Source organism: Physeter macrocephalus, chromosome 10 (assembly GCF_002837175.3).
Source record: "Physeter macrocephalus isolate SW-GA chromosome 10, ASM283717v5, whole genome shotgun sequence".
In the NCBI taxonomy this organism is placed as follows: Eukaryota; Metazoa; Chordata; class Mammalia; order Artiodactyla; family Physeteridae; genus Physeter; species Physeter macrocephalus.
This window is the reverse complement of record NC_041223.1, coordinates 54246736-54271034: the sequence shown is the minus strand read 5'-3', so window position 1 is coordinate 54271034 and position 24299 is coordinate 54246736. Positions and strand designations below refer to the sequence as shown.

The 24299-nt window shown below is 37.4% G+C and overlaps 1 protein-coding gene across 5 annotated transcripts in view; it reads right to left on the bottom strand.

The window, feature by feature from the left end:
• Positions 1-24299, bottom strand: part of ATG5 (autophagy related 5) — a 124558-nt gene that overhangs the window by 45087 nt on the left and 55172 nt on the right. For 4 of the 5 annotated variants that reach the window (XM_028494610.2, XM_028494608.2, XM_007103506.4 and 1 more), the window contains exon 6: positions 14803-14897. In XM_028494610.2, the coding sequence (XP_028350411.1) occupies positions 14803-14897 (95 nt within the window). The remainder of the gene's footprint in view (positions 1-14802; positions 14898-24299) is intronic. The other variant, XM_024115566.3, reaches the window with a different exon arrangement.

The window sequence follows — 24299 nt, the reverse complement described above, 5'->3', positions numbered from 1 at the left end:
TTAAGACTAAAACAATCCCAGAGAGTAGTAGCTAGCTTATTTAGCAAGGGCGATCAAAATCTGCTGTGTTGGGCTGCCCCCTACAGGCCTCAATTTACCAATTTCTTTTAAAAGGTGTGTAAGGGAATATCATTAGAATCTTAGATTAAGAATATTAATTAACTCTAAAGCAAAGTATTATTCATTCATTCATTCTAGCAGGAAACAGTCTCTGAGAAACCTCTATAAAGATGCAGAGAGAAATGAAATAATTCCTCGACCTCCAGTAATTCACAGGTTACATCTTACAGAGAAATCACATAGACTTCAACAGATTCATGGTGAAATACTGCAAAATAGCTTAAGAAATGTCTATATTACAATGTTGCATGTAGAAGAAGAACAAGGCTGGAAATCCAAGACTCAAGTTCTACTCTTCCTGTCTCTGCCATTAAGTATCCAGTTGAACATCTGGGCAAGAGCTTTGTGCAAGCTTTCTAAAATTAGGGGGCTGAATTAGATGATTCCTAAGGTTTCCTCCTAATGTATAATTACATTTGCCATAATAAGAGGCAGAAGGGAATGATTTAAAACAAAATTCAGGGAAAGAAGAAATAATTTCTACATGGTATGACGAGTTGGGGCACATACGGAGAAATCAAGAAAGACTTCTTGGGGGAAGTGACATTTGAGCTGAGTTAAGAAGCATTCTGGGAATAGGGGCTATTCCTAGCAGGAGTGAACAGAGAAAGAAAATAAAAATACCAGCATGTTTTGGGGAACAATACATTATGTTATTTGGTAGGAGTCTAGCTTTGTTTCATGAAAATCAAATTAACAGTAACTGAAATTAGTGCAAATGGCAAGAAAGTGATAAATGCAAATGGTTCTGGTACTGTACAATTCTAAGAAACTAATCAAAAGAGATTCCAAGGTATTTTGTCTAGAAAATTGAAAGAAAGTGGTAAAGAAATAGGGAACTGAAACAGAAAGAGTAGGTTATGTGAGTACTTGGCAGTAATGAGTAGTAGATTTTGGGGACCAGACAGAGCCCCACAGAGAAGACTACACTAAGACCAGAAATATATTGATAAATGGAGTGAACTATTTGTCACATATGTTACAGTAGTCATAGGGGGTATGGCAATCCCTATCATCACTGATAAAATAATTCACAGCAGTAAAATCTAATAATAATTACAGCAAATAATTTGCAAATTATTTCCTATGTGCCAGGCATAATATCAAAGAGTATTACATTTAATTTTCATTAACAACCCTATGAAATATTATTACCCCTATTCTATGAATGATAAAATTGAGGTCCAGAGATGTGAAGTGAATGCCTCAAATCACAGCTAATTGGGATATAATTGCCTAAATGAAACTTCTCCATCTTAACCACTTGGTATATTAATGAAAGTTACAGATTCAATTCCTACAAATTTTTCAAAGTTCTTTACTGGAGAACCTATGTAGAAAAAAAATTCCAAAATAATCAAGGATACACAACTTTTAGAAAAAGTAATAATCATCTATCATTTATAGCAATATTCATATTCTTAAGCAATATGCTAAGTTAAAATTTTTGTATTTAGAAATAATTAGAAAGAACAGATTAAAAAAAAAACAACCTTAGAAAACTCCTCAGTCTTTATTCTCTTCCCCAAATTTCTACAAAATCCACCTATCTAAATTTGGAGGTTAAGAATTATTAGAAGTGGTGTTGTCATCAGTAATGGTGGAGTAAGGACTTCAAATATCCTATCTTCCATAAAAGCAATGAGAACACTGGCAAAAACTGTGAGAGACTGAATTATTAATTTTTAAAACTTCCCACAAAGAAACACCCAGAACCAGATGGCTTCTCAGGTGACTTCTACCAATTATTTCAAGATTTAACACAAATCCTTCACAAACTCTTTCAAAAACTAGAAGAGGGAACACTACCCAACTCATTCTATAAGGCCAGTATTACCCGGATATCAAAACCAGATGAAGACATACAAGATAAGAATACTAGAGACCAACAATCGTTATGAATATAGACACAAAATCCTCAACAAGAAACCAGCAAACTTGGACTTCCCTGGTGGCATAGTGGTTAAGAATCCGCCTGCCAATGCAAGGGACACGGGTTCGAGCCCTGGTCCGGGAAGATCCCACATGCCACGGAGCAACTAAGCCCGTGTGCCACAACTACTAAGCTTGCGCGCCTAGAACCTGCGAGCCACAACTACTGAGCTCACGTGCTGCAACTACGGAAGCCCACGCGCTTACTCGAGCCCGTGCTCCACAACAAGAGAAGCCCACGCACAGCAATGAAGAGTAGCCCCTGCTCGCCGCAACTAGAGAAAGCCCACGTGCAGCAACAAAGACCCAAAGCAGCCAAAAATTTAAAAAAGTAAATACATTTTAAAAAAGAAAAGAAAGAAACCAGCAAACCAAACCCAGCTACATATGTTATATAATCTGACTGACTGGTATCTATCCCAGAAATATGAGGTTGGTTCAACAAAGAAAATCAAGCAATGCAATACATCATATTAATAGAATAAAGGGGAAAAACCCACATAAGAACCTGAACAGACACAGAAAAAGCACCTGACAAAATCCAACACCCTTTCATGAAAAAAAATACTCAACAAAATATAGGGAACTCAATCTTATAAAGGGCATATAAGAGAAACTTACAAGCTAACATCATACTCAATAATGAAAGACTGTAAGCTTTCTTCCCCCTTAAGATCAGGAATAAAACAAGGATGTCTGCTTTTGCCACTTTTATTTTGACTCTGTACTGGAGGTTCTTCTAGTCAGGGAAATGAAGCAGGAAAAAGAAGTAGAAGGCATTCGAACTGGAAAGGGAGAAGTAAAACTATCTCCATTTGTCGTGACATGACCTTCTATATGGAAAATTCTAAGGAAGCAGCAAAAAAAAAAAAAAACAAAAATACCCCCCAAAACTGTTAGAAGAAACAAGTTCAATGAGGCTACTGGATACAAGATCAATATACAAAAGAATCAATACTATTTATACACATTAGCACTAAAAAGTCCAGAAATGATAATAAAAACTGGATCAAAAAGAAAAAGTTACATAGGAATAAATTTAACAAAAGAAGTGGGCAACTTGTACACTGAAAACTACAAAACATCATTGAAGACCTACATATATGGGAAAAAATCCTGTGTTCACTGATTGGAAGACTTAATATTGTTTGTTAAGATAGCAATACTCCAGGGAATTCCCTGGCAGTCCAGTGGTTAGGACATGGGCTTTCACTGCTGTGGGCCCAGGTTCGATCCCTGGTCGGGGAACTAAGATCCTGCAAGCTGCGTGGTGCAGCCAAAAAGAAAAAAAAGATAGCAATACTCCAGAAATTGATCTACATCTTGAATACAATTCCTATCAAAATTCCAATTGTTTTTTGGTAGAAACTGACAAGCTGATCCTAGTATTCATATGGAAATGCAAAAGATCCAGAATAGCCAAAATAATCTTGAAAAAAAAGAACAAAGATGGAGGACTCATACCTCTTGATTTCAAAACTTACTACACAAAGCTACAGAATTCAAGAATAGACATATAATCAGTGGAATAGAATTGAGACTCTAGATACAAATCCACACATTGTGGACAACTAATTTTCAACAAGAGTGCTAAGACAATGCAAAGAGAGAAAGAGAAGTCTTCAACAAATCATGCTGGGAGAACTGGAATATCTACATACAAAAGAATGAAGTTGGACCCCTTTACCTTGCACCATATACAAAAAATTAACTCAAAATGGATCAAACACCTAAATGAAAGAACCAAAACTATAAAACTTTAGAAGAAAACATAAGAGGAAATCTTCATCACTCCGTATTAGGCAAGGTTTTCTTAGATATGATAACATAAAAGCATAAGTAACAACAACAACAACAACAACAAAAAGAACTGGACTTGATCAGAACTAAAAACTTTTGTGTTTCAAAGGCCATGACCACGAAAGTAAAAAGATAGCCCACAGAAGTAACTATTTATAAAGCATATATACAGTAAAGGTCTAGGATCCAGAATATATAAAGAATTTTTACAACTCAACAATGAAAAGACAACGCAATTTAAAAATAAGCAAAGAAGAGACATTTTTCCTAAGAAGATATACAAACCGTCAGTAAGCACATAAAAAGACGCTCAACATCATTACTCATTAGGGAAATGCAAATCAAAATCATAATGAAATACCCCTTCATATCCACTTAGGATAACTAATCAAAACGATGTACAATAACAAGTGTTGGCAGAGAAACTGAAACCCTCATTCATCGCTGGTGGGAATGTAAAATGGTGCAACCGATTTGGAAAACAATATGGCAGTTCCTCAAAAGGCTCAACGTGGAGTTATCATATGACCCACCAGTTCCACTCCTAGGTATATACTCAGGAAAAGTGAAAACATATGCCCACACCCAAATTTGTACATAAATGTTCATGGGAGCTTTCTTCATAACAGCCCTAAAGTGGAAACCACCCAAATATTCATCAACCCGATGAATGGTTAAACAAAATGTGATGTATCCATACAATGGAATGTTACTTAGTTAAAAAAAGGATGAGGTACTACATGCTACAAGACAGATGAAACCTTGAAAATATTATGCCACATGAAAGAAGGCAGACACAAAAAGACACACATGATGTGATTCCATTTATACGTCCATGTAGCACATCCACAGAAACAGAAAGTAAATTAGTAGTTGCCAGGGGGAGGAGGGAAGAGAAGTGACTACTAATGGGTGATATGATTCCATTTATATGTCCATATAGCACATCCACAGAAACAGAAAGTAAATTAGTAGTTGCCAGGGGCCAGGGAGAGGAGGGAAGAGAAGTGACTACTAATGGGTATGGAGTTTCTTTTTGAGGTGATGAAAATGTTTTGAAATTAGATAGTGGTGATGGCTGTACAACTGTGAAATACTAAAACTGTACACTTTAAAGGGGTGAATTTTATGGATGTGAATTATATCTCAAAAAAATAACCCACTAGAATATTTGATCCTAAAATTTTGTGATATGGAACCACAAAAGTCCCTGCATAGCCAAAGCAATCTTAAGAAGAACAAAGCTGGAGGCATCACATCCCCTGACTTAAAACTGTATAACAAAGCTATGGTAATCAAAACAATATAGTACTGGCAGAAAATCAGACACATAGAACAATGGAATAGAATAGAGAGCCCAGAAATAAACCCACAGGTATATATATGGTCAATTAATTTATGACAAAGGAACCAAGAATATACAATGGGAAAAGGATAATCTCTTCAATAAATGGTGTTGGGAAAACTGAATAGCCATATGCAAAAGAATGAAACTGGACCACTATCTTATACCATTCACAAAAATTAACTCAAAATGGATTAAAGACTTGAATGTAAGACCTGAAACCATAAAACTCTTAGAAGAAAACAGTAAGCTTATTGATATCAGTAAATGGTAAGAAAAGTGGTAAGCTCCCTGACATGGTCTTGCAAATAATTTTTTGGATCTGACTCCAAAAGCAAAGGCAACAAATGCAAAAAGAAAAGAATGCTGGACTCTCTCTCTTCTTTTTTTTTTTGCGGTACGCGGGCCTCTCACTGCCGTGGCCTCTCCCGTCGCGGAGCACAGGCTCTGGACGCGCAGGCTCAGCGGCTCCGCAGCACACGGGATCCCCCCGGAATCCCCCCGGACCGGGTCACGAACCCGCGTCCCCTGCATTGGCAGGCGGACCCTCAACCACTGCGCCACCAGGGAAGCCCTGGACTCTATTTCTTTAATCCTTTAAAACTCAAATCATCCTCCAAATTAATTCTTCATTAATTGAACCAACCTATGCCTGTAAAACATTAATCTCATATCCAACTGCTAAAGTCTCAATAAACATTCATCTTCTTGCAAAAAAGATATCCCTTTATAATATGGGCACATGTATATACTACACAGAGATAGATTTGCACTCTAGTCGCTGCTCCACTGCTCACTAGCTTTGTGTCTTTTATCTGGTCATTAACTTCCACCTTAAAAAAAGACAATAGTATTTGTTCTGTCCACACAAAGCTGTTGTGAAGATCAAATGAGGTAGTGTGAAGGTATTTTACAAAATATAAAGTGCTAAACAAATAGGATTTATTATTATTATATATCTCATATAGCTCTGTTCTACTTTAGGGCAATAGTAGAGAATGACAGTTTACTCAACAGAAAATCCAGCCCAGAATTCTGTAGTAAAAATGTATGGTATGAATGTTACCGTCTAATTTATTATGAGACCAGAATGACCACCACCTTCATAGATAATGAGACCTTCCTTAGTTTGTTATATAGTTTGTGTATTTAGTGAGCACCTATTATGTGTATGGCATTGTGATGAACACAAAGATATAAGCACAGTACAGAGGCTCAACTTCTTCTCTGCGTTTACTAAAGAAGGAATTCTCCTTAGCTGTTTAATAAATGTTTAAAATACTTTGACCAACCTAAATGTCCATCGACACATGAATGGATAAAGAAGATGTGGCACATAAATACAATGGAATATTACTCAGCCATAAAAAGAAACGAAATTGAGTTATTTGTAGTGAGGTGGATGGACCTAGAATCTGTCACACAGAGTGAAGTAAGTCAGAAAGAGAAAAATACCGTATGCTAACACATATATATGGAATCTAAAACAAACAAAAAAACGGTACTGATGAACCTAGTTGCAGGGCAGGAATAAAGAGGTAGACATAGAAAATGGACTTGATGACATGGGGTGGGAGGGCAAAGTTGGGGCAAAGTGAGAGTAGCATGGACATACATACACTACCGAATGTAAAATAGCTGGCTGGTGGGAAGCAGCAGCACAGCACAGGGAGATCAGCTCGGTGCTTTGCGATGACCTAGGGGGGTGGGATAGGGGAGGATGGGAGGGAAGCTCAAGAGGGAGGGGATATGGGGACATGTGTATGCTTATGGTTGATTCGCTTTGTTGTGCAACAGAAATTAACATGGTAATGTGAAGCAATTATACTCCAATAAAGATCTATTAAAAAAAAAAGAGAAAAAAAATACTCTGGAAAGAAATTAACTTCATAAGCTGACCTTAAATTTATATATAGAAAGGTGAAAATGAATGATATGCCTTCAACTTGCAAGTTATTTATCATTTTATAACTGTTATCTTCACTTGGATCAGAAGTGAAGTTATTTTGAGAACTGAGCATCCATTCTGTACTTTCTTGTCTTTACATATGAGATACAAATCCTGTTTTGAAGCACAGATGTCTTAATATTCATTGTAGCATGTACCGCCACAGCTAGGGTGTGAATTAAGTATTAGACACCTTGCCCAAAGGATTACTGCCATATAATTCTTTACATGAAAAAACAGCATAACAGCTGTACCTGGAGAGGATTCTGGGAGCATAGAAGCTTAACACTTCCCCCTCTCCCTTCTACTCCCAAATCTATCTCATACCCAACACAGTGGCTCTCCTGAGCTAAAGCACCTATTGGGGTGAATAGGCAGGGTGGACCTACATGGAGGAGCTACAAAACCCTCTGCAATATTCTCCCCTCTGGGTGGACATGAGCCTAAGGACCAATGAGCCTATGGATCCCCAAAGGCTAAGGAAAAAGCTGGGAAAAAAGGCTGAATCCTGCTAGTAACGTTTATTATTCAGTACTGTCTTGGCAATGCAATACTAGCAATGTGATAAAGCAAACAAGAAATGGCTGATAAAAATGACAGAAAGAGGTGTTGTTTTTTTGGTTGATGCCATAAATAAATATCTAGAAATGTAAATGAAATAAAGAAAAAAAAATCTAAAAAACACCTAGAAATAAATTAAAAAGAAAGGCACAGGGCCTATTTGAGAACATAAAACAAAATCTGAATAAGAAAGATGTACCTGGGCTTCCCTGGTGGCGCAGTGGTTAAGAATCCACCTGCCTATGCAGGGGTCATGGGTTCGAGCCCTGGTCCGGGAAGATCCCACATGCCGCAGAGCAGCTAAGCCCGTGCACCACAACTACTGAGCCTGCCCTCTAGAGCCCACAAGCCACAACTACTGAAGCCTGCGCGCCTAGAGCCCATGCTCCACAACAAGAGGAGCCACCACAATTAGAAGCCCGCACGCTGCAATGAAGACCCAATGCAGCCAAAAACAAAAACAAACAAACAAAAACGATGTACCATGTTCTCAGGTAGGAAGATTTAATGATATAAAAAGGTAAATTCTACCAAAATTAAAACAGAAATGTATTTCCACTTATTAAACATGAAAAGACTGAAAAAAAGGTAAGGGGTGAATTGCCCCAGCAGATATCAGAAGAATAAAATCAAATAAAAATAATACTGTTTTAAGAAAATACAAATAAACCAATGGAATGGTTTGTAAACATTTTTTACAGAAAGATACCATAAAAAATCAAGACAAATTTTATAGTTGTGATTATTTTTTACAAAGTGTTTGATAGAAAAATGGTTAATATCTATAAATATAATTTTGGGGGGCTTCCCTGGTGGCGCAGTGGTTGAGAGTCCGCCTGCTGATGCAGGGGACACAGGTTCGTGCCCCGGTCTGGGAAGATCCCACATGCCGTGGAGTGGCTGGGCCCGTGAGCCGTGGTCGCTGAGCCTGCGCGTCCGGAGCCTGTGCTCCGCAACGGGAGAGGCCACAACAGTGAGAGGCCCATGTACCACAAAAAATAAATAAATAATAATTTTTGTAAAGTCAGATAAATAACCCAAAAGAAAAATAAGCAAAATATTTATTTTGCCCCCACTCTGTGCTCAAGACCAACAGGCTGTCCTTATACTTACAATGTCCCCTCTGCCTTCAAAGGTCCTCTCATGACTCTTTGCCTACCTTAATTCTATCCACTTGTCAGACCTCAAAAGACATGACACTTTCATCAAAGAAGCCTTCTCTGCCCTACTAAGCTAGATCAAATTTCCCTTAGAGGAATTAGGCTTTATTGCACTGTATACCTCTCCTTCACAGCACCAATCACAGTTGTGATTTAAAATTTGTTTGTATACTTATTTGATTAATTTCTTTCCACCTCTAGATTATAAACTTTTAAAGGATGATGTACCATATTAATAACCACTTGCATCCCCTGTGCACAGTATAAGGCATAGCATACAATGTTTGTGAACAAATGAACTTGAATGAATGAATGAGACAACCTTTTCTTACATGTAGCATATTGGCAGGATAACACTTATGAATCCATTGCTTCTTGAAAAACAGAAATTATGTGCCTAATTTTTATTATACAACCTAAATACCAATGCCTAAGGACTTCACAGTCACTTTACAAGTCTTTTTTAACAGATATCCTCATTAATCACATCTGTTTACATGTGCTTGTCTCAATAACATTTTAGTTACATTTTTGAAGCACTTCCTGCCATTAACCTCATCTCTAGCATACTGGCTAATATGAAGCACCTGGATTTCAGGAACACAGACCTGAAACACACGCTAAAGTCAACTGTTATGTAAATGACAGAAATGACACATTTTGGTCTGCAATGGATCTCTAAACTACTTTTGGACCTATTTTACTTTTACCACTAAAATTCTGTCATTGGATTTATAGTCATTTTGAGCCCGTGGTAATCAAATTACAGAGAAAAAGAACTAAAGTTTTCCAACAATCTGTATAAAAGTCAACCTTTACAGAATATCACCAGTTAGAGATTTTCTAGGTTTGGTCAAAGTGGACTTCACTTTATGTGATACTTATGTCTTGAAAATTCTGTAAACTTAATTTTTATAAATAAAATTATATTTTCTTTGTAAGTCTCACCTATGTCTGGATACTAGTTGTTCCACATTTCATATGTGTGCCCCTGAGCAAGTGATTTAAAATTCCTCAGCTTCAGTTTCCTGACGTGTAAAATCAGATAATGATCCCTACATCCTAAGATGGTTTTGAGGCTTCCAAAGATAAAATGGGCCTCACTGAAGCATGCTCGCTGTCCTATCCTTTTTACCCGCTGCTATACAGGAATTCTATTAGAACGCTGCAAAGAAAAAAAGTTCAGCAAAATTATGCCCTTTATTTGTCTTACTAATAAACCTGGATTTTCAGGTTTTATTTAAATTTACTTACTAATTTAAGGTCTCAAATAGTACAGAGATCTGTATCTAGAATATTAAAGAAATGAAAAGTACAGATTAATCAAAATGCCACATAAGTAAAAGCTACACTTAATCAATAGACTATCCCAACCACACAAACTAATCAGCTGTAAAGGAGTCAACAGCAGAAATATGGTATTACCTTTAGATCATATAATTAAGGAAAACAGAAAGCAGATCCCATCCTCCTTTGGTCAAGGCATGAATGAAGATTCAAAAATACAAAATAGGGAAATGGAAAAAGCCAGAGAATGGACAATGGGCAAAAACTAAAATTCCTAAATTTTTATATTTACTTATGCATCTCACATCTAAAATTTTAATCAAGTTCAAGTAAGAACCAAACCAGATAAGGGTAAAGCCAACAGCAAAGTCAATAAACAGAACCAATAAAACCGTGAGGCTCAGGGTCTTCTCTGGTGGCGCAGCGGTTAAGAATCCGCCTTTCAATGCAGGGGACATGGGTTTGATCCCTGGTCCAGGAAGATCCCACATGCCGCAGAGCAACTAAGCCCGTGCGCCACAACTACTGAGTCTGCACTCTAGAGCCCGCGAACCACAATTACTGAAGCCCGCATGCCTAGAGCCCATGCTCTGCAACAAGAGAAGCCACCGCAATGAGAAGCCTGCGCACCACAACGAAGAGTAGCCCCCGCTCGCCACAGCTAGAGAAAGCCTATGCACAGCAACGAAGACCCAACACAGCCAAAAATAGATAAATAAATTAAAAACAAAAAACCCTGAGGCTCTGTCTCTCCCTGTTTGAGGAAAAGCTGCCACTGTCTTGAAAGAGGAAAGATCAGGCAGCAAGCTCTGCCCTAACAGTCACCACCTGGCAGCCAGGTTTTGTCAAGCAAATTTTGAGAATTCTCTAGCTTCCCACTTTCTATCTAATTATAGAACTATGAAAACCATTCTCTCTCACACATACACATTCTCTTTCCCTCTCTCTCTCACATTCTCTCTCTAAATCCTTTTATGTTACGATATGACAGTAACAGGTATGGATACATCTGACAATTTTCCCCAGAAAAGAATGGTAAATATTGCCATAAAGGAAAGAACTGTGCTTACTGTAAAAATAATAAATCTGCTCTGAAATCAGGAGTATAAAGTGTTTGAAAAAGAATATCATTGGAATAATTAGATAAACCTGTAATATGGCTTCTTTAAAGAACAATTCCGACCAGATGTATAAATTCACTCAGTCATGCCCTTTTCATTTTGTGGATGAGGAAACGAAGGCCCAGCAAGACAGTAAGTGCCTGTGGACACACAACTAGTCAGAGTCACACCTCCCACAGAGCCTTAGAGGCCTCCCTTCTAGTGCAGTGCTCTTAGTAGGAAACCTAACTGTTTTTCAAGGGAAACTGCTTTGGCCTTTATGTCTCAAATATTTGACAACTTGGCGAGCTCAGAGAGGTTTACATGAAGTCACAAATTGTCAGACTAGGTGAATAAGGCAAAACTGTGATCTTGATCTATCATACACTGTTTTTGGATGCAACCCTTCCAACAGCTCTTTTCCACTTGCTCCTACTATTCTCCCACCATTTGAATTAATTTTAAAAGTGTTTTTTCTTCAACTACTACAACAGCACTATCCTTGTTAAAGCCAGTCAGTTCTTTCAGTTTTGGATTATTTGAACTATAAAGTCATTTTTTCAGCTTCAGAATTATGTGATCTTTGGTGCTTTTACTATTCCAAGATTCAACGAAGTAAGTACTTGTGAAGCACCTACAGTGTAAGCAACACTGTGCTAAATCCTACTACACAGCTTTAAAAAGGAAAAAACAAAAAAAACCCAAACAAACAAAAGAAAATAACCTTGCCTTCAAAGATATCACTAGCATGTTGAGTGTATTAGTGTATCCACAGTGCTAGTTAGATCAAGAATTACCTAACTTGGGCAAATCACTGAACCTGTCCAGGCCTAGATAAAGAGATTTTCAAACTGTGCTTTAGAATTTCCATAAATATGTGATGCTATAACCACTGTTCCCCAGGAAGACACAGTCAAGCCACCTGAGTCAATCTCACTTATCCCCACCTACCCACCCATTCCAAGTTCAACCCCAAAGTGGGCTGCTGCATTAAAAAAAAAAAAAAAGAAATCTACTCAGAAAACTTCAGGACCACTCTAAAATTCTGTAATAACCTGTCACTGTTTTTAATCTGTATTTTAATCACCAATATCTACGTCAGTGATGGTGAAGACACAGCCTCTCCCTATGAGATTTACAGACCACATAAAGGATCCTACCCACTATAAGTACTATACTTAGTCTGTAAAATCTCACTCAATTTTGGCTTTTCTCAGTGGAATAACTAAAGCATATCACTACTGAATCTAGTTCTGTAAAATCACTCCTGAAGTTCTCTTAGGGAATACCTAGGTGGTCAGTACCAATTCATGTAACGTGAGACATTTCCTCTCTCCATACAACTAGGCTTCCTGCCACCTTTCTCACATTATTTTATGCAGATATAGGAACTGTCCTATTTTGCCCACTGTTTAACATAACAGTTGCCGAAACTGTTCTACCGCTCTGCTGCCTGTACAGAGAAGACTGAGACTCTCTCATGTGAGCAGCAACAATGTTTCCCTTCCTTTTCCTTAACAGGTCTCTGCAAACCTCTCTTCTCTTCCGCTAAAAACTTTACTGGTTAATCCCAATCCTCAATTGCCTTGCTCCATCAATTACTTTCCTTCTTATTTGATAAACACATTCTAACCTAAAATTTTATTCTGCCTTAGCCTTCCCATTACTTCGCCAAGTCTTTATTATACTGTGGATGATCCATGGCTTATGACACATTGTCTTTAGCTATCACTGAGTGACACTTTAGGAAGCAGCTTCACTGAAACTATTATTATATTTTTACTGTAGGTAAGGTATAAAGGATATTGCCCTGTCCCTTCAAAAGGAGGCCACGTGAGAATTTCTTTCCTAGGTGGTGCCCAAGAAGAGTTAGCTTTCCTGATAACCTAGTAAGTTTTCATCATATATAAAATGAAAAACAAAATTATATCTCATCACATTTCTTTCCCCTTTGCTCTGGCTACAAGGAAGCTTGGGGTCAAATTTATAGGTCAATTTTAATAAATTTGAGGATCTCACTTATTCATAGCATAGGTCATTTCATGCTGGGTTTCCATTTTATATCTTTGGTGGCTCTAATTTTAAATTTCAAACTTTTTCTATTTTGTGACTATACAAAATATATTCTTGTAAATTGCCTCAGATTCTTCATGATACAAGATAAAGTATAAATAAATTATGGCACTTCCAAATCCACCGGGTAATATTTGTGCTTAACAAAGACTTGTGGAATTAAAATTTTACTTTCCTGAAAAAAGGAAGCAGAGGAGTGTGGCTGATTAGATCATCTGGTCTTATTCCATCAGGCATTTTTCTTTTTATTTCTATTGTACATATTATGAATCCATGATCTAAACATAGTCTATTTGCCATTATATTAATGAAATAAATGAGAAGCAACCTTATTTAAGTCATATAAACTTTACATTCTTTGAGTATATTGGGATTTTTGTTTTTTACTTTTCAATTGGACAGTTTGTTTTCCTCTTTGAACACACATTAATCTGATGGCGCTATAAAAGATTAAAAAATAACTGTAGAAGTAACTAAGAGTAAAGACAGTGAGATAGTAAAAATGGCTACAGAGGGAAGTTATGACACAATCTCTTTGAGTTTGAATCGAGGGCCTGCTAGATGAGAGTCTATGTTTGTGATACTGTGATTCTAATTCCTATTCTTAACTGCTTTTTTCATGATCGTAGGCAACTAGCTTTCTGCATACCATTCATTCAATGAAAATTTACTCAGTACTGCTATATAGGAAACACATGGTAGTTTTAAAGTACTCTACAGAAACATGGAGATTCTTAACCCCATGAAAGTGTACAGTAATGAGACACTACTATTTATTTTGTTGTACAACACTGAGGACCCATCGTCTAAAACAAATACAGTCAATTCTCATCTGTGGTACTTATGTTCTATAAAGTTACTGCAAACACTGAATTAACAAATACCGGACCATTGCTCTTAGGGGGGACTACAAGGGTTACTGCAAGTCTCTGGTCACATGTCTTCAACTCATCAATACATAATCTTGTTTTATGTATGTTTCTGTATAAAGATAGCACTTCAGCACTATGCTTGGGAGTCATTTTTAACATCAAAATTACCAACAAAAAGCACAAAAATGTGAAGAACGTGGCACTAAATAGACTGGGAAAAGTCACTTGTTTACAGCAAGAGAGCAGAAACAAGAAGGCACAGCATCACTGAAAATGTGCACATGGGCAAATCAAATTTTTCATCACTCTGCACATGTCCAGGGTAGTACTGTTGAGTACTGACTTGGAGGTTGCAAATAAATTTTAGCAAGCAGGCTAATCTGCAACTACAAAATCTGCAAATAAAGAGCACCAACTAAATGAGTCACATATTTCACAGGGCAGTCTCTGATTTGACTGCCACCAAAAGGAAGAGATCTGGAAAACCCTAATAAATGTTATTCAGTTACTATGCAACCTGAAAAGACTTTGGACTAGAGTGCTTCAAGAAGTAAGATGTCCAAGGCTTTCGTAAGTTGGTATTGTTAAAAATGTTACTTCCTACCTGGTATATTCTAAAAGGGATGTAACGAAATCCATTTTCCTCTGCAGGATATTCCATGAGTTTCCGATTGATGGCCCAAAACTGGTCAAATCTGTCTGTAATGATAAATTATTCATTAAAAATGAACATTATAATTTAATACCTCATAAGAAGAGATGAAAGTTGTTAAGCATCCATTCTAATAGAATTTTCTGAAAGGGCATTATTTCTATATTATTTTTTCTTAAACTTATCTTTCCATAACTAAACATAAAGCAAGATATAAAATTAATTTTTTTCTACATTATTGTTGCTTCCTTTTCCTAGATATCTCCATAGACATTTTTTCTCATAAGAGAAACCCTAAATAGATTGTGACTACTAGTGTTATTACAGCAAAAAACATCAGGTATAGATGAATGTCTCGATTCCCTTGGTCCTATTCCTACTGTCTAAACTATAAAGGCACAGCTTCAAGTGACCTAAAGTTTAACCACAAATTGTTTAAAGAAACAAAGTAAAAATACCAAACACAGTACACATTAAACAGAAAAAAGATAAAATTATAGGACAGGCTTTGAAAGAAATGTGAAACTGACACTTAAGAAATAACTGTCAATTGCAGTTTAATCTTAGACTGATTAAACAACTCCTTTTTAAAAATGTAAGGCTTGCTTTAAACAAAAAAAAACCCCACTTTCCTGATATATAATTCATATACCATAAAATTCACCCTTTTGAAGTGTTAACTGAGTGGTTGTTAGCATATTCAGAGTTGCCAATATCTAATTTCAGAACATTTTCATCATCCCCAAAAGAAACCTGTACCCATTAATAATTATGCCCTCCCCCCCCATCCCCTGGAAATCACTAATCTCTATTCTATTCCAGAGATTTCATATAAATGGAATCATATAATGTGGTCTTTTGCATTTGTTTTTTCTTACTATGTTTTCAAGGTTCATTCATGTTGTAGCATGCATCATAACTTCATTTTTACTACCAAATAATATGTCATTGTATGGAGATACCACATTTTGCTTACCCATTCATCAGTTTGTAGACATTTGGGCTGTTCCTGCTTTTTGGCTATTATGATTAATGCTACCATGAACATTCACGTACAAGTTTCTGTATGGATGCGTATTTTCAATTTTCTTGGGCATATTACCTAAGAATGGAACTGCTGAGTTACACGGTAACTGTTTATCTGCCGTATGGTAACTATGTTTTGAGGAACTGCCAAACTGCTTTCCAAAGAGGCTGGACCATTTTACATCCCCACCAACAATGTATGAGGGTTCTGATCTGTCCACATCCTTGCCCACACATTATTGTCCATGTTCTTTATTACAGTCATTCTAGTGGGTATGAAGTGGTATCCCCTTATGGTTTGATTTCCACTTCCCTAAAGACTAATTATGCTGAGTATCTTTTCATTTGTTTCCTAGCCATTTATATATTTTCTTTTGGAGAAATGTCTATCAAATCGTTTGTCCTCTTTTTAACTGGGTTGTTTATCTTTTTGTTGTTGAGTATTGTAAGAGTTCTTTATGTATTCTGGATACAAGCCCCTTAATCTGATAAATAATACATGACTATTTTTTTTCCCATTCTGTGTGTTGTTTTTTAATGCCTTTAACTCACCCAGATTTCTACCTTAAAATATTTTTTATACACAGAAATTCATCTCAGAATCAAATCTCTGTAAAGTACATGAATACTCCAGAATCGCAGGTCAGCCTGGTATATTCTCTACTACTAGACTCATCTCAACGCAATTTACTGGCAATCTATTCATACTACTTAAGCCATCATAATTATATATAAAAAACAAAGTTTAGTTGTTTCTTCTTAGAACTGTGACAGGCTCTAGGCCTTCTCTAATCTCATTTTCAACTCCAATCTGGGGAAAGACACATACTACAATAGAACTGGTAGGATAGGGAATTTAGAACCCAGTCAGTCCAGGGCAATTTCACAGATGACAACTAAGGTCCAGCTTGTTATGAGTTTAGTTAAGAACCAAGACAAGACTCTTGGTCTTCTGATTCAAAGCCCACAACCGTTTCAACAGTTGCAACCACAAAACTGCATCTTAACGCTAAGAGTAGCTCCTTTAACCACAATTCTTTCATGTATGAATCAATTACTCAGTCAATGCTTTTTTAAAAGTATCTTTCTACTTTCAAGTATCAAGCAGGAATGTGATAGCTAAATAAAGTGATTCTTCATGCACTGCTAAAATTTTACTCACTGCCTCATCATTAAATCTCTAACACCTACCACAGTGCATGCACAACATATGCTCTTGAATCAATGAGTAACAGAATACTACATATATAACTTTTCATTAAAATTTTTGGATTCTAATCCTAGGTCTGCAACTTAATAGCTAGACTAGAAACAAATCAACTGAAAATTCTGCCCTAATTCACTTACAGATGAAATAAAAGGAGTTAAATAGTTCTAAAACCTCTTCTAAAAATAAAATTTTGTAATTATTTAAGACACCTTCTCTATCAAAATATAACTTATTAAAAACCACAAGCAAACCTCTATTAAATGAAAAATTTATACTCTTTCTAACAGAGGGGAAAAAATGGGCCAAAGCAGTGGTCCTTAACCAGGGAAGATTTTGCTCCCCTGTGGGTCTGGGGACATTTTTGGATGTCAGCAATATGTGTGTGTTACTAGCATCTAGTGGGTAAAAGACAGGGATGCTGCTAAACATACCACAATGCATAGGATAGCTCTCCACAACCAAGAATTATCTGACTTAAAGTGCCAATAGGGCTAAAGGAAGGAAAGCAAACACAAACAAACAAAAAGTACAGAAAGGTAATTAGTAAAAAGCTTTCACGTACCTATATTGCAAAAAAGTAAACTGGAAAAAGAAACATTACTGTGCACATTACCAATTTACTGCCTCTCAGCTCCAAATTCACCCTTCAACATATACACAGGCATAATGGACACAATTTCTTTAAGCATCTCTAGCGTGACAATCACATTAAGCTTTCTCAGTAGAGAGTACTGAAAGGACACTGCAGGAGAAAGGGGCTCCTGCCTACACACACACACACTGAAGGCCCCTTGCCCGAATTAGCACCCTGCTTTCCTCTGCAGGCCCATATGGGTGGCTGGCCTACAGTTTCCCACAGAGACGCCAGTCCCTCTGCATGCCTGTGCCACTTGTTGCTGGTGGCCCGCACTCCAGATTTTCCTGACTTCCCAGCCACTGCAGACCTGCTCCAATCTGGGCAAAATAATGAATTTCTCTACTAACCCAATGGGCTGGAATATACATTCTCCAATGAGTTCTAAACCCAGCCCTGGGAAGGGGCTCCTTTTAAGTGTGACCTTCCTCTTTAGCCCTAGGGTACCAGATATGATTTTCTTATATCTTCAGTTACTCTTTTACCAGAGTTTAATCATTCAGTACATAATACTTAACCTATTTAACCCTCTGTGTGGTTTCTATCTCCTGACTGGACCTAGTCTGATACAACTATGTTTTAAAGGAATAAAGACATAATAAAAATCTGTATTAATTAAGATTAGCTTTATCTTCTTATAAAAATGTTATGTTCTTATATAAAATAGGCATTTCCTCAACAATACCAAAAAAATTCCAACCAAGAATAATCTAACTTTTATAAATCAAAGTTATTAACTAGAAAGACACAAATAAAAGAAATTAAAAGGGCTTCCCTGGTGGCGCAGTGGTTGAGAGTCTGCCTGCCGATGCAGGGGATACGGGTTCGTGCCCCGGTCTGGGAAGATCCCACAGGCCGCGGAGCGGCTAGGCCTGTGAGCCATGGCCGCTGAGCCTGCGCGTCCGGAGCCTGTGCTCCGCAATGGGAGAGGCCACAACAGTGAGAGGCTCGCGTAATGCAAAAACAAAAAAAACAAAAACAAAAAAAGAAATTAAAAGAAAATCAGTGCTGAGTTTCAGTTTATAACCAAATGTCTTTCACACTGGGTTTTGTAACATCAGGAACTCTTCTATCCCTCAGTCAATAATTAAATAAAATTGGAGTAAGGATGTATTGCTAACTTCCTACATGGTAATGAATCAAGTACATATTAACCTGTTACCAAACAATACTTTGAATATTGGAACTATGTTATTAGTTATTATAATTAAGTTGTAAATTTAGTTATTTGTGTCAATGGTCACGAAAACAGTACCTACAAGTAAAAGAAGCTCAATGGTCTTTAGCTGCTCATTTTTTAAACTGTAAAGTTAGGTAAATGTACATCTATTTCAACAGCTTTCATATTAATTTAGTTCTAATTCTAAAACAAAACAAACTACTAAGTAGAAGAAAATTAAAACTAGCAGTCACTTAGCTTATACAAAGAATGGGAGAAAAGAAGGTAACTTAACATACTTCTTGCCAGAGCTATTAAGAATATGATTGATAAGTTGGCTTCTGTTTTCTATAGCTGTGCTATAGAAAGTCAATCTATTTTTTTTAAAGATCTTAAAAACAGAATTCCTCAAAATCCTGGTGGTCACCTATTTTTTTTTCTCACTCTCTGCTGAATTAAGCTTTTATATTGGTCTTGGAAATTTTTTTAAAATCCAGAAAAAAATTTTTTTAAACCAAAGATCTTCCTAAGAAGCATGAAAAATAAATTGATTACATTTGTATTCTTTGTTCCTCACATGGAAAAAGCTGCAGAAAAAAGTGGCAATCTTAATGGATGTTTCTGCTCTTCCACTTAAGCTTTATTAAGAACTCAAGGCAAAATAATTTTTAATATTCAAATGCCACAAACAATGTATTCGTCTACAAGATCCCACAGGAAACGTGGAGGACATCTAAGGGACTGCGACCCAGCCTCAATTCAGTAATGTGGTATCGCTGGCTGGGATATAACCATAGGAAAGGGGTGAAATGGCTTCCACATGCACACCATCCACTTCCTGCTCTTTAAGTCTGTGATGTCAAAAAGAACAGATTTACAGTACCCTAAATAAGTGTCAGATCATGATGCCCCATAAAACACAGGCTTTAAGCTTTTCTTTAAAGAGAAAAGCAAATGGCTGAAAATCACTACCGAAGGGAACACACTCCTCACAAAATTCTGCGTTTATCAACAGTATTATTCAAATCAGTACTACAGGTGGCCATGTAATATACATGGTGTTTTGACCAGAGGCTTTCAGAATTTATAACAGAAAACATATCCAAGTACAGACCTATTTGAATTAATTTCTTAACATGTAATAGAGTGAACATCTTTGTGAAGCAAAATAGGAGGGGAAAAAACCAGTAATTACTGGTAGGTACCAAACACAGGTGTGTTAAATATGTGACCTGTATTTTCAAACTCATTTGTCCTCTGAGTCATATGTTAACAGGACAGTTAGGGCTGACCCAGGAAAGGGAGCATTCTCTGTACGGCAGCAAGTCCACTGGTGCTTGGATGCTTCTTAACAGAACTACACCCACACATTTCCATGAGAACTTCTGTTTGAGGTTTAAAGTTACTGTGATATATCTTCAAAGAAGTCTTGAAAATGCTTCAAGGACCCCTGAAAATTTGTCATGAAGACAGAAGTAGGCAGGACCAGCAGGCTGGCCTCTGTATTAAGGCTGAGAGGAGAACCAAACCAGGAGAAGGTCAATCCTTAATCCTGTTCGTAAACACTCATCTTGGCAATAGGATGGTACCCTGGGGAATTTGTTGTTTGAGTGAATCAAAGGAGCAATAAAACCTGGATCTGAGGAAATCTTTGACCTGGAGCATCACTGTCTCAGAATAAACTGAGAGAAGACATTTATAGTAGTCTCCCCTTATCCATGGGGGATACGTTCCAAGACCTCCAGTGGATGCCTGAAACAGTGGATAGTACCGAATCCTATACATACTGTGTTTTTTCCTATACTTACATACCTGTAATAAAGTTTAATTTATAAATTAGGCACAGTAAGAGACTATCCCGATTGCCAGCATCACTAACATTTTGGGGCCATTATTAAGTAAAATAAGGGTTACTTGAACACAAGCCCAGCAATACCACAACAGTTGATGTGATAATTGAGACGGCTACCACGTGACTAACAGGAGGGTGGCACATACAGTGTGGATATACTGGAATCATCCCCTATACTTCACATGCTGAGGTGAGACAGAGCAAGATTTCATGATGCTACTCAGAACAGTGCACGATTTAAAACTTGTGAATTATTGATTTCTGGAATTTTTCATTTAATATCTTCAGACCATGTATGCCCACAGGAAACTGAAACTGTGGAAAATGAAACCATGAATAAGGAGGAACTACCATACTCCTCTGCCCTAAAAAAGAAGTGCTGTCTATTAAAATAAAGTCAATTATTGGGATTCACTCTTGGAATACATTAAAGATGCTGTAACACACAGTCTAGAAAACTGGCATCAAGGAGAGGAGTCAATATATATTTTTACAGTGCAATTCTCTCTGTATTCACTGCTACAACTTTCATCTAAACTACTATCAACTCTCATCTGAACCACTGTGACAGCCTCCTAATTGGTCTCTGCCCTTCCACTTGTATCCATAATACATAGCATCCAGAATGCTCTTTTAAAACATAAATTGAGGGCTTCCCTGGTGGCGCAGTTGTTGAGAGTCCGCCTGCCGATGCAGGGGACACGGGTTCATGCCCCAGTCCGGGAAGATCCCACATGCCACTGAGCGGCTGGGCCCGTGAGCCATGGCCGCTGGGCCTGCCTGTCCAGAGCCTGTGCTCCGCAGCAGGAGAGGCCACAACAGTGAGAGGCCCGCGTACCGCAAAAAACAAAAAATAAACACATAAATTGAATCATACCATGAATGAATAAATTTCCAAACATTTTTCTAATGGGCCATAAGGAATAATGCTTTATAATGTACTTTAACAATACGATTATTTGAAGTGAAGTACTAGAATCATTATTAAAAGAAAAAATCCATTGCATCTCCTTACTAGCTACAAATGGGGCAGACTGCGCCCCACTCAAACGCTTCATGCAAGCAACCATAATGTTGGTAATGAAATGCTTCCTTCCCAGGAAGCTGGTTCCTTTCAGCCCCCTCCCACTCCCTTGGAATGCAATGGTTCCTGCATCCCTCTGAGATCTCGCTGCCTACCAATCTGCTTACTTACTAAAGCTCCAAATCACACTATTTTTCTTTTCTGTCCCTAGAAAACACCAAGCTTATCCCCATATCACAGTTAGAGGCTTGGAATCCCCCACTTTTCTAATCATCACGTAGCTGCTTTTTTGTCATCATCCAAGTCTCAACAGAAGTGTCACCTCCTCAGGGGAGAATTTCCTCATAATTCTATCTAAAGTATTATTCTGTTTTCTTCTAAACACTTACCGTTCTTTGAAATTACCCTATTTACGTGTTTAGTTACTGTCTCTCTCCCCCAATTAAAATGCATTCCAAGAGTCAATCCCAGTAGTTGACTTTATTTTAATAGACAGAATTCAATTACTGTATTTCAACCAATTAAGAAACATTTACTTCATATTTATTTTCAAATTGGGCCAGTAACAACATAAAAGGGATTCAAAATTCAAAAAAAATCATAATGTAAAAAACCCCCAGCTTATTCTATGTGCTCATGTTAAAAATTAAAAAAAGGAAGAATGACCTTCAATTATATTCAAGTCTTCACTGACTCTAAAAGACAACTTTTAAAGTAGCTTGTTTGCCAAAAAGAGATTTAAAGAGCTATAGCCAGTGGCAGGCCAGCGCTAATTAACTAAATGTATTCCTGTGTAAATCACCTATAGATTTTTAACCAGATTACCTGACTCGTTACCTTTCAAAACTACTGTAAATTGAGAAAATATTTTTCCTCTCAGGTTAAGTTACAGTTTATCACTTTCCTAAATTCAGAGGGCCAGAAACAAATTTAACATGTAATCAAGCCCATTTTTACTTCACTCAGAGCACTCCAAAGTCATAAGACAAAAACAAAAATCTATCTTAACTTTTGAAAGACCAATGGAGAAAAAGATACTCCATTATAGTCACTATTATCTTTGCAATGTTTATTATGCAGGATACTCTACCTTTATTCTAATACAAATTCCTCATGCTTCTGATGAGAAACTGTAAATGAGAAAATTTTATTAATAATTATTCATAGACAAATAACAAAAGCTTAAAAAGGTGGGTGGGGCACCAGTGGTCACTGGAGATGCAATATATAATGCAACATTTCTCAGCTTTAGCTGCCTACCTGGACCACCTGAGAAACTTTAAAAAAAATACTGATGTCAAGGACCCACTCCAGACCAGTTATTTCAGATTCCCTGGAACTGTATTTTTTGGAAACTCCCAGATGATTCTCATATGTAGCCAGAGTTAACAGCCTCCAGATGTACTGGAAAATACACTGACTTTAGAATCAGAGATCTAGGATCAAATCCTGGTCCCATCTCTTACTAGCCCTGTAAGCTCTTTTCCTCATTTTTAAAGTTGATAATGTTTATCTAATTCTTAGGAAGAATCACTAAGAACGCATATCCAGGACTGGGACATCACAGGAATTTAGTAAATGTAATATGATTACAGGTAAATTCTGTTCTATTTCAAATCCATCTCATCTGTCCAAGGTGGCTACATGAAAAATGCCTCTTTAAAAGAAGTCCCCCATTTGCAAATAGTTTATATTATGAAACTCCAGTTTAATTCTGGACAAGGAAAAGAAAAGAAAAAGTAAAACAACTGATAGAAGTAACAGTGTACTCAATTAAGTTTTTACTTTGTAGGATCTGCATAGAGTTAAATCTATTAAAGTGTTTATTTACTCCTATTATGTACCTAATTGAGTACTGGGAGCTGTAGAGAATTAAAAACGAAATATAAAACAAGTACACGGACTCTCCTTTACTTAATATGTAGTTGGGGAAGCCAAATTGACATATATAAAGTTATCACAATTTCTAAATGGTCCGATTGGTCCTTTATTGTGCATTAGTAGTGCCTGATGGTTCAAGTCCTCCCCACCCACTCCTCTTCTAATGCAGGTGACCAAGTGACAGATGCTTAAGTAAAAAGCATGTTAAAAGATAGGCTGGGGACTTCCCTGGTGGTGCAGTGGTTAAGAATCCTCCTGCCAATGCAGGGACATAGGTTCAATCCCTGGTCCGGGAAGATCCCACATGCCGCAGAGCAACTAAGCCTGTATGCCACAACTACTGAGCCCGTGCTCTAGAGCCCACGAGCCACAACTACTGAGCCCGCGTGCTGCAACTACTGAAGCCCGTGCACCTAGAGCCCATGCTCCTCTACAAGAGAAGCCACCACAATGAGAAGCCTGCGCACCGCAACGAAGAGTAGCCCCCGCTCACCGCAACTAGAGAAAGCCCGCGCACAGCAACAAAGACCCAACGCAGCCAAAAATAAATAAATAAATGAATTTTTTAAAAATGTAGGGCTTCCCTGGTGGCGCTGTGTTTGAGAGTCCTCCTGCTGATGCAGGGGACACAGGTTCGTGCCCCGGTCCGGGAGGATCCCACAC